The 18,259-nt window shown below is 36.4% G+C and overlaps 1 protein-coding gene and 1 pseudogene across 1 annotated transcript; both read left to right on the forward strand.

Annotated features, from left to right (window-relative positions):
• Positions 1-335: 335 nt before the first annotated feature.
• On the forward strand, positions 336-5,430 carry LOC143854578 (transcription factor bHLH111-like). The gene is made up of 7 exons (XM_077364612.1): positions 336-642; positions 1,172-1,802; positions 3,258-3,380; positions 3,592-3,663; positions 3,866-3,931; positions 4,947-4,985; positions 5,104-5,430. The coding sequence occupies exons 1-7, from the start codon at positions 368-370 to the stop codon at positions 5,269-5,271; spliced, it is 1,374 nt and encodes a 457-aa protein (XP_077220727.1). The 5' UTR covers positions 336-367; the 3' UTR covers positions 5,272-5,430.
• An 11,570-nt stretch (positions 5,431-17,000) lies between these two features.
• Positions 17,001-17,844, forward strand: LOC143853772 (two-component response regulator ARR1-like; annotated as a pseudogene).
• Positions 17,845-18,259: the final 415 nt, after the last annotated feature.

The raw sequence follows: 18,259 nt of genomic DNA on the forward strand, positions 1-18,259 counted from the left end.
GAGAGAGAGAGAGAGAGTCCCTAAGCGCACAACTCCAACTCTAACCCTAGCCCTTGATGGCCCCATTCCCCTCCTTCCTATAATTATTGCCCACGACCATAGTGGAAAACGCAAGGTTGCATATTCTATTGTCCCCCATCATAATTTAAACATACACACTGAAAACTTCTAAAGTTTCAAAACTTTGAAATTTAAGAAAAGAAACTTTTGTTTTATTTATTTATTTATTTATTTTGAACTTAGAGTTAATAATAGGAGGGGCAAATACGTCATACCAACGGTTAAATCCTCCTTTAAATTCCACCTACCAAAGCAAAGAAAAAAGAACCAACAAAACCAAGCTACCTTAAAACACTGCTAAGCACATATGGGAGAGGAAGGATCCGAAAGTTCAGTTGCTACCTATTCCTCTACACCAAACTCCTGGGAACTTCATGGAAACCCTCTCTCCTCTTGGACTAGCATGAACCCATGGCAGCCCCTAAACCCTAATTCCAACTCATCTTGTGATGAAGACATGTCAATCTCAACCTCATTCACAAATGCCTCCAATCACTCCGGACTCACTGTTGATTCTCCACGTGAACTTGTCGAATCAGGAGAACCCGCATCAGAGAATCATATATGGAACCAGGTCTTATTGTAAGTTTTTTTTATTCATAACCCATATTGCTATGTGAATGATTGAGTTGAGTGGAGAAAGAATCTAAGAAAAAGAATTTTCTTAATGGGTGGTGCAAAAGAGAAAGGTTCACAGGACAGAGCATTTTTATAATCGAAATAACTCAAATTTCTTCATTTTATTTTTCTTTTGTTTTGATGAATTATAACTGATTTTTGTACTATGAAGGAGGGTTCTTATGATTTTGTTTACTCTTCTTAATGTTGCAAAGAAAATATGTAACAGATTTCTATTATTGTTTGAGTAAATCCATTGTTTTCTTCAATTATAATTACCATAGAAAAGCTTACCATCAGAAAAAAAAATTATGAGAAGGGAGAAAGACCATAGATGTTTTGTTTTATAGCTTTTTAAAAGAATATTTATCCTCAAACTTCTCATATTTATTTTTTTGAATACAAGTTATTTACAATCTGGAAATCAGAAATGGAGTTGATATCAAATCTCTAGTTCCTTTGAGAAGTTAAGCGTTGGATTTGAATTTTGCAGAAGTGTTGGATCCAAAAGTTTAAATTCAGAAATGTTCGAACCTGCTTATGATTACTTAACGAAATTGGACAACTGTTGGGAATTCACAAACACAACATGTACTAACAGAATGAAGAAACAGTTACACAACTTTGATGGGAGTTTCATGGAACATCCAAGACTGGCTAATTTGACTGATTTGGTTAGCAACTGGTCAATCGCCCCACCGGACCCACATCTTGATCGCCAAATTACACCCAATATTTCTCTGAATTCTTCCTTGGGTCCACCTAATTCACCAATATATTCCGGCAATGTGTCGGTCAGTGACGGAAATTCAGGTTACTTGGCATCTTATGCTCTTGATCTGAAAGGGGAGAGTGGGAAATTAGACATGGAAGCTTCTGAGGGTCCATTTTGGAGGTCTCCTATTGGATACCACATGGGCCCCAACAGTTCAGTTGTAGGAGAAAACACTTGCTCTTATGGAATGTCAGATGTGCCATGGTGTGGTACTAGACAATTCTCAGACCTCATCTCTTTTGGTGGATGTTTAAACAAGCCATTGGTGGATTTTCAGGCCTCTAATAAGCTTTCTCTTAAAGGTTCAAGTTCACCTGATAGTAAGAAGAATGGGCAAGATCCTTCCTCAGTAAGCAAAATCACTCATATTCTTCAATTTATACATTTATTACTTGAATTATTATCATTCTTATTATTATTATTTTTGGTTTTTCATTTCCTGGATAAAAAATTAGTAATGTTGATGAAGAGTTTCTGGTCCTTCATTCTAGCAGTTTTGTATTGCATGTATAGGAATAATATATATATATATAAAGGGAAATGTTATCAGCACTACTGTATTTGATGAGGGCACTCCTCACATTATTTAAAGTACGGTATGGCCCGCACCATATGATGATCCAAACCGTCCATTAGATGGGCCACAACCTAAATAGGTTGTGCCCCAAAAATCATTTCCATAGGTTGACCCAACCCTCCGATCTGAACGTTAGAGGGTTGATCCTAACCCTCTATAGATCAGAGGGTTAGGATCAACCTATGGAAATAATTTTTGGGGCACAAGCTATTTAGGCTGTGGCCCATCTAATGGACGGTTTGGATCATCTTATGGTCCTGGCCATACGGTATTTTTAATAAAGTGAGGAGTGCCCTCATCAAAATACAGTAGTGCTGATAACATTTCCCTAGCTTTATATATATATATATATGAGCTTGAGCGTTGGAACCTTATGGTGAGCTTGAGCTCTCAAACTAATGAGGCACACATTGTTAGGATGATCCAAAGCATTCACTAGAAAGGGCCTTACAGAGATAGGGTGTGTACAAAAAATCAGATCCATAGGATCATCATAACCCATCCATTTGTGGAGGTCAAAATGGACAGACCACAAATCTGCCCATTTTTGCCCTCCACTTTTGGAGGGGTTAGGATGATTCAATGGAGCTGATTTTTGGTACACACCCTATCTATGATAGGGCCTTGCAAATGAATGGTTTGGATCCTCACAGAAATTGTGGGACCCATGTGATTGGTGCTCTCAAGCGCACCATTTCCTATTAGAGCTTGAGCTTGAGCTTGAGCTCTCAAACCAATGAGGCACACATTGTTAGAGCTTGAGAAAATGGTTTCTACACTTAAGTGTAGAAAAGTTATCTACACACTAGCTTAAAATACAGTGGAGAGCATATTGCTTGGGTGATCCAAACCATTCATTTGAATGGTCCACACATAGATAGGGTGTCCACAAAAAATCAGCTCCATAGGATCATCCCAACCCTACGATTTGTGGTGGTAAAATGGACGTGTGTAAACCATCACAAATCTGTCCATTTTACCACCACAAATCGTAGGGTTGGGATGATCCTATGGAGCTGATTTTTTGTGGACACCCTATCTATGTGAGGGCCAATCAAATGAATGGTTTGGATCACCCAAACAATATGCCTTCCACTGTATTTTAAGCTAGTGTGTAGAAAACATTTTCTCTCTATATATGCATGTATGTATGTATGAAATGTGATTTTATGGACATTTTACAATTAGGATTTTTTGTAAGACATATAATCATTTTGGTGCATGTAGACAAGAGGAAATGGGAGAGGGTCAGGAATTTCAAATGAGGGAAAGAAGAAAAGATGTGAAGAGAATTCAGAGTCACAATTCAAAAAGCCTAAGCATGAGACCTCTATAGTGTCATCTCTCAAGGTATGATGAATCAAATTAGTCATAAAAGAAATTTTGTATCGAAGCAAGTTTTGAAACAAAACTAACAACGAGGAATGCATTCCATGAAACAAACAGTGATGCTTATCATTTTAATTCTCAGTTTGATTTTTTACGTTTCTCCCATTTCAAGGATCAAATTGTTTAGTTTATCTAATTCCTTTCATCACATATGAAACTATATAAATTACAGATGCAGGCTCCAAAAGTGAAGTTGGGAGATAAAATCACTGCCTTGCAGCAAATCGTGTCACCTTTTGGCAAGGTAAATCTTAAAAATTTGAGACCTTTAAAAGTAGGAATTACATATAAAATTTCTTTTTCAGACTAGTATTGGTATTTTGCTGTAAATATCATAGCTTATGTTAATTTCTATTTGTAGAAACATGAATTTAGCTTATCTTAATTTCTATTTGTAGAAACATGAAATTCCCTGAATTTCTTTTACATGGCTTAATTTCTTTCAGACAGATACCGCCTCCGTACTACTGGAAGCTATTGGCTATATAAAGTTCTTGCAAGAGCAAGTGCAGGTAATATATGGCCCCTAATTAATATCCATTTTAGTAGTTGTAGTAGTAGTATTACAATTTTTTTTTTTTTTGATGACAAAGGGCCTACGCCTTTTAGAGGCCGGACTAATCCCTACGGATGCACGCAATCACCTGTAAACTGCGTAGTAGTACAAATATTAATTTCAATATCATCAAATAGTAATAATAATAACAACAACAATAATAATAATGGTGGAGACGACATTGATGATGATGATGAAAAGTGAAATGACATTTGCACCCCCTTTTGTTTGTCTTTTCCAGAAAAAATGAAGTCATTTCAGGAAAAGACAAAGCAAGGGGATATTCTTGGAAAGGTGGTGGAAATATCATTTCCCTAATAATAATAATAATAATAATAATAATAATAATAAGAGGAAGAGGAAGAGGAAGAGGAAGAGGAATGATCTTTACACACCCTTTTGTTTGTCTTTTCCGAAAAATGAAGAAAACAACATATACAAGGTTGTAGAAATGCAGCCATTTTTAGGAAAAGAGAATGAAGAGGGAGTGGAAAAGCTGAAAGTGGAGATGAGAATATCATTTCCCAAATAATAATAATAATAATAATAATTTTAATTTTTGTGTTCTGTAACTTCGGGATTTCCCTTTCGGGTGTCCCTTACGATTCTTTTATAATATTTGCCATTTCAAAAAAAAATAAAAAAATAAAAAATAATAATAATGAAAGATCTCTCCACACTAATGCTTCTACTACCTTATAGCCCTTACACGTGATACTTAACCCTAATAATAATAACAATAGTGGCAATGATACTAAAATTAAAACAAGAAGATCATGAGATGTTGATAATTGCATTGACAGTAGCAACAGTCAGAGCAGTAGTGATAGTAGTGGTAGTAGTAGAAGACGAATAAGAAGAAGAAAAGGAAAGAAAGCAGCTGTTGTGATCTCAATAAGACAGTTCTTATTCTAATTACTGTACTTTCCTCTGAAATAATTTCTATTGTCTTCGATTTTACCATTGTGCAGCTACTCAGCAATCCATACATGAAGTCAAGTGCAAATAAGGTAACATTAGAAACTCATATGTATTTATTTATCCCATAATTCGAACATGCATATTAAGATATTTTGACTCAATACAATATGCTAAGAATTAAAGTTTGTAATGTTCTATCTGTTTCAGGATCATACTCCATGGGGTGGGATGGAAAGAAAGGACAAAGAGGCGAAGGTCGATCTGAAGAGCAGAGGACTTTGCCTTGTTCCCATTTCATGTACTCCACAAGTCTATCGTGAGAATTCGGGATCAGATTACTGGACACCCACATACCGAGGATGCTTGTATAGATGAAAAAACCAAAAAATATCTATTTATTTTCTCTTTTCATGTATCTGTGTTAGCAGGTATGAAAAACAAAATATGCATGTGCTAACAATATGCAAAGTGAAGGTAACTTTCTATAATGTACAATCCCTCTGTTCGCCACTGGTGCAAACCTCTTTCCAACCATGCTTTCTAGTATATATCATAGATAACTTTCTATCATGTACAATCCCATTGCAGATTGGAAGGTTAGGATCAACCTTAGATATGATTTAAGGTGGCGCATGATCAAATGAACAGTTTGGATCATCCTAATAAGTGGGCACCACTGTACTTTCTGAAAAATACTAAACTTCACACACACACATCATATATATACATATATATATATATATATATATATGCATGGTTTTGGTATGTTCTAAAATCAAATCCCTTAAATCGGATCGTTGATCAGTCATTTTCTTGCAGCCCCGAGCTATGGGTGTTCGTTTGAAACACCGCTCAAAGAGGTTCACAAGAACGAAAAACGAAAAAAAGCAGAAAACAGAGTTGGAGAAGATGATGATCGTGTCTCCTATTTGAGATTTTATATGGTGTAAGCCCTTATAGTCCCTTATTTTTCAAAAAGTACTGTATGGACCACATCATAGGATGATCCAAACCGTCCATGTGACGGAACACAACGTAAATAGGTTGTTCTCCCAAAATTATATGATCCATCTATAGAAATGATTTTTTGTGCATAACCTATTTACGTTGTGGCCAATGAGGTTTGGATCATCCTATAGTGTGGTCCGTACAGTACTTTTTGAATAATAAGGGACTATAAGGGCTTACACCACATAACCTTCTATATTATCATAAAGACTAAAATACAACCCACAGTTGCCACACACAATAACCAGATCTCATGCAAAAGAAAAAAAAAAAAGAGCAAAACAAAAGACCCCATATTTCCTACGCCACTTTCACTCTTGATAACAGATAAGAATAAAAGAAAAACTACCCATAAAACTAGGACTTATACTTCATCTCAACTCCATGTTTTGCATATCCTCCATATCCTTTGTGCGTACGTGGCAAACCCACAACCAGCATTGATACATGTAGACATGCAAAAGATAACTACAAAAATTTTCATCAGGGGGTGTGTGGTGTTGCCACCTTTATCAATTTCAATGAAGCTTTTAACTATAAATGATGGGGAATTGATAGCAGTCGTAGAATAGCTTTAATGCTTTTTTATGTGGCCATTTGGGACGCTGACGAACCTTGAAGTTTCTCAACCATGGAAATCATTTCAAGAAGCTCATGAAATGAAAGAAGAAAAAGAACACACAAGGTCAAAGAAGAGATGAACAAAAAGTGCAGCACCACGGTGGGGTGGTGCACTTAGGGTTTGTATGTTGATTTTAATGAGAGCAGAGTAGACTCTTTGAATGAAAAGCTGTAATATGGGTTTCTCCTCTAAGGAGCTAATAGTAGTATAGACACCCCTAAAGTTAGGCATGACACCCATGTTAGTTTGTCCTCTGCTAAAAAGTAATTAAAGAAGATATATTGAGATGATGGGAAATGCTCCAATTTATAAATGACAATACCAATAGTTACATTTTAGCAGATTTAACATAATAATTGGTTGTTTTGTGTTTGCACTGGGAAAATAATGGGAACAATAAATTGGTTGATAAAATTTAAGAAAAAAATTATAAAACAAAAAAAATATCATTGTGAGGGGATAAATCTTGTGCGGGCCACTGGATGACGACACGTGGCCAGAGTTAACGAGATTCAAGTCCAAAACTCCATTAACTCAGAACTCAGCTCCCTTCACAACGGTCATTAGCCTTCGGGTTAGAGGATGGCTGCTATAATGTCTACTATTAACTCAAAAGATCAAATATGTTGTAAGTGATCACTAGACCTTGCCCCTTAAGTGAGACCAGACTTGGGGGGTGTAGCATAAGGGCTTATTAGGGCAATCGACATACAAGAAGATTGAGGCAAATCTAGCTCTCCGAAGAGCTAGGACACGAGTAGAGGCTATCAATGTTATTTCGTACTAATCGTTGGATCAGAATAATCAAAAGAAGTTCTGCTTATTGTAGACACCCCATTTTGACCGAACCCTAATAGAGTCGTTAGAATAGAAACCCTATCAAACTAGTGTTTTAATGTCTCAAATTTGTTCCTAGAATAGGTTAGGGTCTCATTTAGGTCCCCACAAATTTTCGTCCGAATCCGTCGCGGTTTGCCTAGCAAACGAACGACGTTTGTAGAATAGTGTAGTGTAGGATTAGGGGTGGCGACTTAGCCAGAAACAGGGGTGCGCAGGAACCTAGAAAACCAGTTCAAATTTTCCGTCATGGGCTGTCCCAGGAGATATAGGGGTTTGCAGATTAGTGTGTAACGTAATTAGGGGGTGCTTAGGACTGCATGTGTATGTCCACTAGGGCACTTTCGTAATTTGAAAAGATGCTTTTCTTCCCCTCCAAGTCACCATTAAGCCCTAAGCTAGGTTAGTGAGATGCTTAGGACTAAGATTAGTTAGAGGGAATCTTAGTTGGTTATACTTCTTTTGATCCCAGCCCTTGAACGAAAAAGGTAATTTGGAGGGTTGAGATCAAAAAGAGAAAAGATATTTTCACAAAAATATTTACCCCTGTTTTCTGCTTGGGCCCCCCCTGTAGGTTAGGAAATGTACAAAATGCATTGATAGGGGCTGTCCAAAGGAGAGGAAGGAGGCAGAATATATCATTTTTTTTCTAGACCATTTCTTTCCTGCCCCCCTGCCAGTATAAAAGGTCTTAAAAATACATTAAAGGTGGGCTGTCCCGGGAGAATAGAGGGCGAATTCATCAATGCCCTATATAGGCACTGTGGACCCCGATCTAGGAGAGAGGTGGGGGACGAGCCCCCAGCGGCCTCTTGGATCATCTACACGTGAAGGAGAGCTCTAACAAGGAACTCTCGAAACAAAAACAAAACTCAGAGTCGCCATCCATGGTATACGGCCATAGATCCTAAAAAAATATGCTCTGTATACCATGGATAACCAGAAATGAATGGGTTCGTGCCAGATTACGAATGGAGAAGGTCCGAAGAGCGCCTCCAATTCGTCCGAGTGCAATCACTTGGTCTCTTATGCCATTTATTATTAACTTCGAAAAATTTCGAACGAGAATCATATGAAATAGGAACAATTCTCAGGAATGTCTACCTAAGCATGCATTTCCTGAGGATAAAGAAATCAGCATACACAAAATGAAATGAAAAAAATGTGTCACCTAAGCAAAGCTAGGTTATGAGTGACATGCCTAATGGGTGTCTAAGTTCTAGTGGACATACACATGCAGGCTACAGCTAAAGGTATAGTATAAGTACAAGAAAGTAAGAAGACACATCAAAACATAAAACACAAATCAATCATATATATGACAAGACAAGATAAATCCTAACTCTAATGCGACTTGACTCGGACCAAGATGGCCGTCCATCCCAGTTGCTCTACGTATCCCGGCCTCGGGAAGAATCGGAGTCAACGTAGTTCGATGTCCTATTCTAACTACGATGCCTAACCATCTAGAACTGCTATCCTAGACTCGATCCACTAGACTTGACTAATTTTTAAAGCTTTTTGAACGATTGCTTAAATTCAAGTGAATTGTAGTTTTTAGGACTCTCTATATGCCCTAACTAATGCAAGTTGGTTAGCCTTAAACTAATGCAGGTGGGCCCTACATCCTATGTGTAACTAAGCTGTGCATCCTAAAGAAAACCACGGGCTGACTATATGTCTAACCGATCGACTCAAGGCCTCCTAACTCTAGGGACACTCACACGACAGGACACACTATATCAATACAAATCAGGACAGCATCCTAACTCAAAAACACCCTAAACAGCTATGACATACTCCTAACTCTAGGGGAAGATCTTTTCGAAAAGGTTTTGAAGAATTTTATATTTTTTTGAAGGTTTAAAATGTTCATTTTTAAAAGGTTTGGCTGGACCTGAGATGTGGATCTCAAGCTGCACTACGTACCCTATGGAAAGGGATCAAGCCAACGTAGTTCGGAAAATATTCCGAGATAAAGACACTAAACAAGTAAACAGATGTGATTCACAAACAAGTAAACTAGCGTGCTCACAAACAGGTACACCAGCGTGCTCACAAACAAGTAAACTAGCATGATCACAAACAAATGAAATATCAATCAGATGAAACATGTCTAAAGAGAATATCTGAAAGACTTAAAAAGTCTTCTAAAAAAGAAGAGAAAGGGATACTACAGGACTTAAACAAGTCCTCCTAAAAGAGGGCTTGGGATGACTTCTTCATCGTCCAGGCAATGATGAATACAAAGCCCAAAACTAAAACCTAAAAGAAGAAATAACCTAAATTTTGCATAATCACCTTAACCTAAATTTTGCATAATCACCTTAGCCTACACTTTAAATGGAGAAATAAAAAGTTTCAACTCACAAAAACAAAAGAATCCGATGTCTAATTTGGATAAAAGGATACCTAGATGCTTACATAAGTGTATGACAAAAACAACACATTTGAATAAATAGAAAACCAAAGATTTCTATCATTATAAAGCCAATCAAACATACTTTCCAGACTTAAAAGTAAACACTATATTGTTATGGCAATGATATACTGTTATAAATACATGGCTGAATTTAATGAGCGAATGATAATAAAAGTTACTACCTTTGGATATTAGCCATCCCAGCCACACATCATTAAGTCTATCAATATATGACACCATTACTATTATACGTAGAGCTCGTAACTTCATGCTTTAATATCTTATTCAACTATCCATATAATCCTATCTATCTCATTCTCATATATGTAAACAATTTCAGGTCATTACAACAACCATACAAAACTATAAACCTACTATTCCTACCATTTAAGACTAGATAATTAAACAAAGTGAGAGCTGTCAATACCAAAGTATAAAGAGAGCTGCTCATATTAAAAATGAAACGCGGGCTGCAAATACAAAAGTACAAAGACGGTTGCTCATATTAAAAATGAAACGCGGGCTGCAAATACAAAAGTACAAAGAGGGCTGCTCATATTAAAAATTAAGTGAACGATATAAACACTAAAACTATAAGAGAATTGTCACTGTTTTTTAAAAATAAAAAATAAAAAAAATGACTGCCAAAACAAGTTTATGAAAGGCTGCTAGTATGAGAAGGCTGCAAATACAAAAGTACAAAGAGGGCTGCTCATCTTAAAATGAGATGGCTGCTATTCAACAGTTCTAACCCTTCTGTCACTAAGTAATTAAGTAATGACGATTAAAAAAAAAATACCATTTCAATTCTACACAGTGAGCTTAAAATAGATAGGATGTATTAATACCAAGGCACAAAGGATTGTGTTGTGTCAAACAATTTAACAAACGCAAATCCAAAGTAAAGAGTGAGGTGTTGTAATAAAGTCTTGTTGGTAACCAAAAAAGGACAAAAATCAATAACAGGTGTCATTTTTTAAAGAGATTTGATCTCATTTGTTAGTACAAGGTTGCATGAATTCAATTTAAGAGTAGTAACATGTAAAACCAATAATGACAAGTGTTTACCTTGACTCAACTACTCCATACAAGCGAGGAAATCACAAAATAAAGTTCTTCATGACCAATTATTTTAAAGCTCAAATTAAAACTAAAAAATGAGATTATAACCTTCTCCTTACAGTAATTGAAGCTATGAAAAATAAATTCTGCCATATTTTTCTCACACAGATGCAAAACAAGAAAATTCATAAATGCCTTCAGTAGTTCTTAATGTAAAAATGCTTTACATAATAAATTGTCAAAATCATGTCCCTGACTAATCAAAGAACATCCTATTATAACTCACTTGACCATATCAAGAGCATTGCAAATCAAGAAATCATTTGGACTACCAAAAATGATTTTAAAAAACAAAACTATAATGACTCCAAAATTACAAAAAGGTTATGCTTTGAATACCATTAATAAGAATGCAGACATTACCCTGCTTCTAAGTAAAAATAACAAACATATTCCTAAGGCAAATTCTATAACTAGGTAAATTTCTTCTTCTATTTTCTTCGCTTAAACAAACAAATAAGAATAAAACCAGCATCTACACTCCTTTTAAAACATTTGTAACCTTTTTCACATCATGAAATTAATCCTAATTATATTTTGAGATTTCCAAATCAACTTCTTGCTTATGGTTCGGTATTTCTTTTTTTTCTAATCACACACACAGGGTTAAAGCCAGCATGAAAATGAAGCTCTAGAACAAAAATAACCTCCATTTTTTTGTAAAAATTGAATGAAAATTCAACTTGGAACAAACCTTTCTATGCCTGAAATCTGTCACTACAAGACTTGAGCAAAATCAAAGCAATCACATATTTAGGAATCTAAAATTTAAAGTATGAAAACAAAACAACCAATCACTCCTACTCTTCTTCTAATTCTGATACTAAAGATCAGAACTCCAAAAATGCGAGACCCAATAGCCTTTAAATACACAGTAGGGCAATCTAATCATGCAATGAACTGAACTACGGAAAATAAAATATTCATTACATGTACAGGGGACTAAACTATAGGAGAAATACAACAGGAGATTAGAAAAATACAACACTCATTATATGCATGTTCCATTTCCCAAGCTTGTGAAATATTGCGTTAAATATTGCCTAATCAGACATTAGTTGGATAAGTGAAGACAATGAGTTGTCCAAAACATAAAAAATTAGATATTTGTCTAAAAACAATAATAATAATAATAATAATAATCATCCAAACAAGTAAGTCTCTTATCACAGCTTAAAAATTAAATGTCATAAAACATTAAGGCACAATATCGTACAAAATCATGATCCTAACTGTGGATCTATTATATGATCTATTGATCCCACTAAGGGACTAGAAAACAACTTCCTGAAGCTTATCCAACAAAAACACAGGGTACAAATGAAAAAAAAAATAGTATGCAAAATCTTAAGCTGAAAGATAATAAAAAAAAAATTGAAATATAATAGGAACGTCACTACTTTCGCTAATAATATAAAATCGACTTCTCTGATTGGCCACAACAGGTTGAGGAAAATCTAATTTATAATTAATTAAAACATCCGGTCTCATACTATTGCAATAACTTGAAAATGTTAGATTAGGCAAACTTCACTCTATCAGTATTATTATATCATTTAATCACAAAGTAAGCAATAACGAAATCCAGAGCTTAATTCAGAACAACACAATAGTTGTGGACAAATATATAACAATGCAAACATGATAATTATCAAGAGTACTGTAATATAAATAATGAAATCATATCATTATCCTAATTTATAAACTTTTACACAAAAATATAATTCAGTGCTTATACAATACCCCTGATCATAGGCTGATGACAAAAACTTTGGAACTATGGCTATTCATAAGATTTTATTACAGTGAGTATATAATTAAAGTTAAATTGTGAAATAATATCTCACTTATTATGAATCAATATAAATAATGACCAAATTAGGTTTATTTTACTCCTAACTGAACAAAGATAAATCAGTATAGTACAAGACAATATTTGAAATGAACCATAATAGCACTAATTCTCTATTAATCAACAGAAATAACTTCAAATCAGAGGTAACATGCACAAATCAAGCCTAGCAAGCCAATTTTCAGTGCAGAGTCATATAAAATACATGAATTATTTCAAAAATTCACTAGATTTCATAACAAAACACTACAAGCACAACACAAGGATTTATAAAATAAATAAAAACTTTACTTACCTGAAATTGTAACGTATGGTTGAAATAAGCAACTGGTAATAGCAAATCCAATATTTCTTCCTTGTTCAATCTCCTTCTTTTTCTTTGCTCTCTTTTAAAAAAAAAATTTTACACTCTGAAACGATCAAACCTTACTCAAATTGAACAGATTTCTCCTGTTGAGGTTCTTAATCCGAAAAAATGAGAGAATCTCTGAAATTAACGAAGGCAAGGAACAACTAGGTCTTGATCCTTAGCAAGAATGAGATTCAACAAAAGAAATGAGGATTTTAAGAATTATATAAACGGATTTAGATGAAGAAAGATCAGATCTAGTGTTTAGAAGCACTGATTTAGGGTTTCGAATGAATTAGGGTTTGAGATCGGAGAAAAATGATCGGAGAGAATAGCAAATGAAGCTAGGGTTTCTAAAGATTTGAAGCTAGAGAAGGAGATGATCTAGAATTTGTAGCTTGAGCCAGAGTTTGAAATGAAGAATAAGAGATTATTAGGGATAAGAGAAGAAACAAATGATCAACGATGAGTAGAAATAGAGATGTGTGAGGTGATAAGCCACTATACGGCCGGCTGGAGTTCCAATGAGCTTTGCTGGAAAGATCGGCCAGGGAAGAAAAGCAAAGGGATTAGGGTTCGAAGAATCTCTCTTTCGTTCTCTCTCTCTGGATAAAAAAAATCCGATCTAGAAAATGAGGGTTAGGTTAGTATTTATAGTTTTTTTTTTTTTAGGAATTTAATATTGACACTCCATTTTGATAGGCGCACAAATGGGCAAATCTGCCTGGATAATGCACCCCCCATTTTTGATATCTGTACAAACTTACCCTGTCCGTAGCGCACTTTTTCATCGTAATTTTCTGAAATTTTGTAGAGAAATTTCTGGGGTCCTAATCTATTGAAAAATGTATTTATGGGTACCTAAAGCATTAGTCTAATAAAAATTGTCCCACAAATACAAGGATTTTGAGGTGTACACCTAGATTGGACTAGTTCATTCCCCTATTACACTACACCGCGCCACATTATACACTAAATTTGTTTGAGGAGCAACTCTTATCTGATTCCTCTGAAAATTTATGGGGATCTGAGTGGGACCTTAACCTATTCTACAAAAGAAATTTGGGCACTAGATCATTGATTTGATGGTTTTTTCTAATTAAACAAAACCAATTAGGGCTCGGTCAAAATGGGGTGCCTACAAGCACCTAGCGAATTAGGGTTTAGAAAAAGGATTTTTTTTATATTATCGTTCGAAGCACAGTAGCAGAGAGAGAGAGAGAGAGGGAGGAGGAGAAAAACATAGAGGAGAGGAGCCACCACCACCACTATCTTTTTCTTGTTCTTGTTCTTCTTCTTCCATCCACAACCTTCCATCATCGTCATTTTTATTTTTCATTTTTAACCCTTAGAACCCATCTCCACTACCTCCGACCCCATCTCCATTGATTCCGGCAGGCTTGTCGGAATCCGATTACCACCATCAAACCATCACCACCTTCTCCTTTCATTTTTCCCTTTTCTCCTCTGCAAAATCCGAAACACCAAAAAAACCCATTTCATATCCACCATCCTCCTCCCCCTCTGCAACCCATTTCTGCAACTTTTCCGTCATCGGAGCTCCGGCCAAACCCTCCTCACCACTTTCTTCTTCTTCTTCTTCTTCTTCATCTTCCATCTCACAAACCCTTGAAACCCATCATTACCTCCTCCATTTCCCCTCACACCACCACCACCACCACCCACAACCACCATTAATTCCGATCATCTTTTTTTTTTCTTCTTAGTCCCTACAGATTTCACACCCATCTCCATTTCTGCAATCTCTCACCACCGGACACCATTAAAACCGGCTAGCCACCGTCATCCACCTCCATCCATCTTCTCCGGTAGATTTGCCGGAGTCCCGACGGAAAATCTCTATTGCCGACCTCTGCTACCACCCCTATCTCATCCTCATTCCCACTAACCTCCATTAAACCCATTTCCATCAAAACCCTATCCATCTCCTTCAACCCCAACTCCTTTTCTACCGGCAAAATCCGTAGATTCCGGCCCGGAATCCGACCATTTCCAGCCATCACACCATCAGCCACATCCTCCATTTCTCCTCCTTGCTAACCCATTTTTTCCAACGACCCTTGTACCCTCCGGTAATCCCAAATCCCCTGCAACTTCCGGCCAATTCTCTTATAAAATCCAATATTCCTAGCGCAAATCGGATTGTTTGTCTCCAAATCCTTCGTCCAATTCTACTATTACCCGGTGCTGCATTGGAGAAGGTAGATTTAAGTGATTTGTGAAAACAGTAGCAAATACCATTATCTCTGGTAATTGTCGATTGATTCTTTATCCAAATCCCTGGAAGAATTAGGTATTTTCTCCTTTCTTTGAATTACAGTTTAAATCTAATCGTATGGTATGATGGTTGCTCTCCGAGAAAGTGATATATGGTTTGGTTTTTTTTGAAATTTATGGCAACCTTCCTGTGATCTGATAATTCCACTTTAATGTTCATTCAAGGGTGTATAATTTGGTTTTGTTTAAAGTTATGATTATTCTTTCATCAATCATGCTAATGCTTCTTTGGGTAATTGCTTGAGGGCAAGTGGTGACAATATCATTGGATTTCATAGTAATCCTCTCGGGAGCTGTGGTTATTCGAAACCTTAAATATCGTCTGCAACATGTAGTGATACCTCTGTTTGAAATGTTGGATAAATTTTTGTGATCTATTGGTTTTTTTTTTTTAATTTTTACTTGATGGTCGTTTATAACATACAACTGCAATTTGTTTGGGATATGTTTTGTTGAAAAATTCAAGAATATATGGTATGAGAGTATATGATATTCCTTTCATATATGTAGATGTTGTGGTAGTAATGAAAATACTGTGGAATTTGCCCATCCAAAAATGTTTTAAAAGTCACCAAAGTTTTGACAGAAAATGATTCCTGTTATGTTGTTACATGGATTGCTTATGAGGAATGGCATGGAATTTCAACATGGCTCAAAACTGATGCTATTCTTATTTTGGTTTTGGATATTTCTTTGAGCAGTTTGTAGCGTGTTTGAATGGTATGAATTTATTAGGCTAGGGGTAGTTGTGTGGGTAAGTGATACTCACAATCCAGCCCCTGTTTTATGCGCATTTTTAAGCCCATGTTCAGCTCATTTTTAGCACATTTCATCTTTGTTTTTAAGCACAGTTCAGCCCCTGTATTAGCACATTGCAGCCCCCTGTTTTTTTTTTAAGCACAAGTTCAGCCCTTGTTTTTAGCACATAAGAGCCCCCATTCTATTGTGTAAGCACAGTGATGCCCATGGCAGCCACCACTTCACTTTAATATTAGTTCAGCCCTCACCCTCTTCATAATGTCAGCCCTTTCTTTTGTATAGCAGCCCTCTTCTCTTCTTATTTTGGTTCAAGTCTTATACGGTTAGTCTTATTTCAGCTCTTTTGAGTGGTCTTGGTATTTGGACTACAATTAATAGCCAAATTTGAACTCCATTTTTGCTTTTGACTTCAGTTTGGATCATTGATTTTGTGCCCAAGGTTTACAAAACTGATTTCTGTAATAATGCCTTGTGATTACCCTGTTATACTATGGATGGTGACAATCTTATGGTTATTAATTGATCCGGTGATGTCTTTTGATCCAGTAGGTTTAGTTTATGCATTCCTTCTTTCAGAAGTCTCTGATCCTTACTGAAATATTAATTCAGAATATTTTGTTATCTTGTTTGACCTGTTGATCGCATGATAGCACTCTAAAAATCAGCTTTCGTCTCCTTGCTAGTTGGACTTTCTTTGGGCATCCTTAATTGAATCCTAGTAATCTGAGGTTTATTTTGGCAATTAGGGTCAGAGTGGTGTCACTGTTAGTGAGGAAATGGATTGAGAGTTTCTAAGGTCATCTTAAGCCACCTTATTATAGCTTTGTTTATAGAAATGGGTTGGAACCAAGGGTATAACGATTTTCAAAAGATTTGGGCAGCATGTCCTGTTTTCTTTGAGCGTTGATTCCATCTCAGTCTTGGAATTTATTATGTGTGTCTGAGCCATACCAACTTGGTATCAACAGTTTGTTGCTGCTGTTAACCAATTGAGCATCGATAATGTTCCCAAGAAAATTCTAGAGCTGATGAACGTTCCAGGGCTCATTAGAGGCAATGTTGTCCATCACTTGCAGAAATACTGCCTGTATCTTAAAAGGGTGAGTGGAGTATCACAGAATCATGGTGGTCTCAGCACGCCTTTCGTTGGTGGTCCAGAAACATCTTTTGGGTCAATTTCTTCACTTGATGGGCTTGATCCCCGAGCTCTTACTGTCTCATGTCAACTTCCACCTCAGAATCTTGTGACACTGCAAGGAGGAATCAGAAGAACTGTGAACACTGGATTGGACATGTCTCTTGTTGATCAAGTGAACCTTTTGAATTCCGACGCATAGATTTCTAGCTCTTCAAAAATAAGATATGGGCCAGGGCAACAGCTAACCAATAAACAAGTGAGTTTACTTTATGGACTTCCGACTACTATGGAACCGAAGTAGTTGGTACATTTGCATCTTCCCGTCCCTCAGGATCAAAGTCAAATGCAAGTAGATATGTCGCAGCAACCACGACTGAGGGGGCAATTACTGAATGAAATTGTAGGAGGGGGGCTTCCGGCTCCTATAGGGCAGCCAGTCTTTTCCAATGAGATTGCCAGTGGGGTCTATGGAAGAAATGAAGTTGTTCTGAATGTTAAAGGCACATCATCAGTGGGAGCTTGTACGAATAATCCTTCATAAATAGCAGTTTCTCGACCTCCTATTGATTTTCCGGACATCAGGGATAATTCAAACAATAGGAAGGGTGGAAGGATCGAACCCCAATCTGAAAGGGCGCATCATCTTATACTTTGCTGTCGAATGTATATCTGGCAGCAGGTAGATGGCAGAAAGTACCAATGATTTAGAAAAAGGAACGAGAAAGGGATGGACATAGTTCTGGATTGTAGTTGGATTGAGATCAAGAGTAAGGTTCATAATTTTGTCAGTGGGGATAAGAGAAATATCCATTCAGGTGATATTTATATGCATTTCAAGGTGTGTTTGAACATTTCAAGGAAAGCACAGCATCTCAAACAGCTGAAAAAAAAGCAAGAGGAAGAGAAAATGCAATCAACCTGGAGCGGAGCTAAAAAAGAAAGTAGAAAATTGGTTA

This window comes from Tasmannia lanceolata, unplaced genomic scaffold (assembly GCF_043159265.1).
Source record: "Tasmannia lanceolata isolate RefF3 unplaced genomic scaffold, GAP_Taslan_0.1 ptg000020l, whole genome shotgun sequence".
In the NCBI taxonomy this organism is placed as follows: Eukaryota; Viridiplantae; Streptophyta; class Magnoliopsida; order Canellales; family Winteraceae; genus Tasmannia; species Tasmannia lanceolata.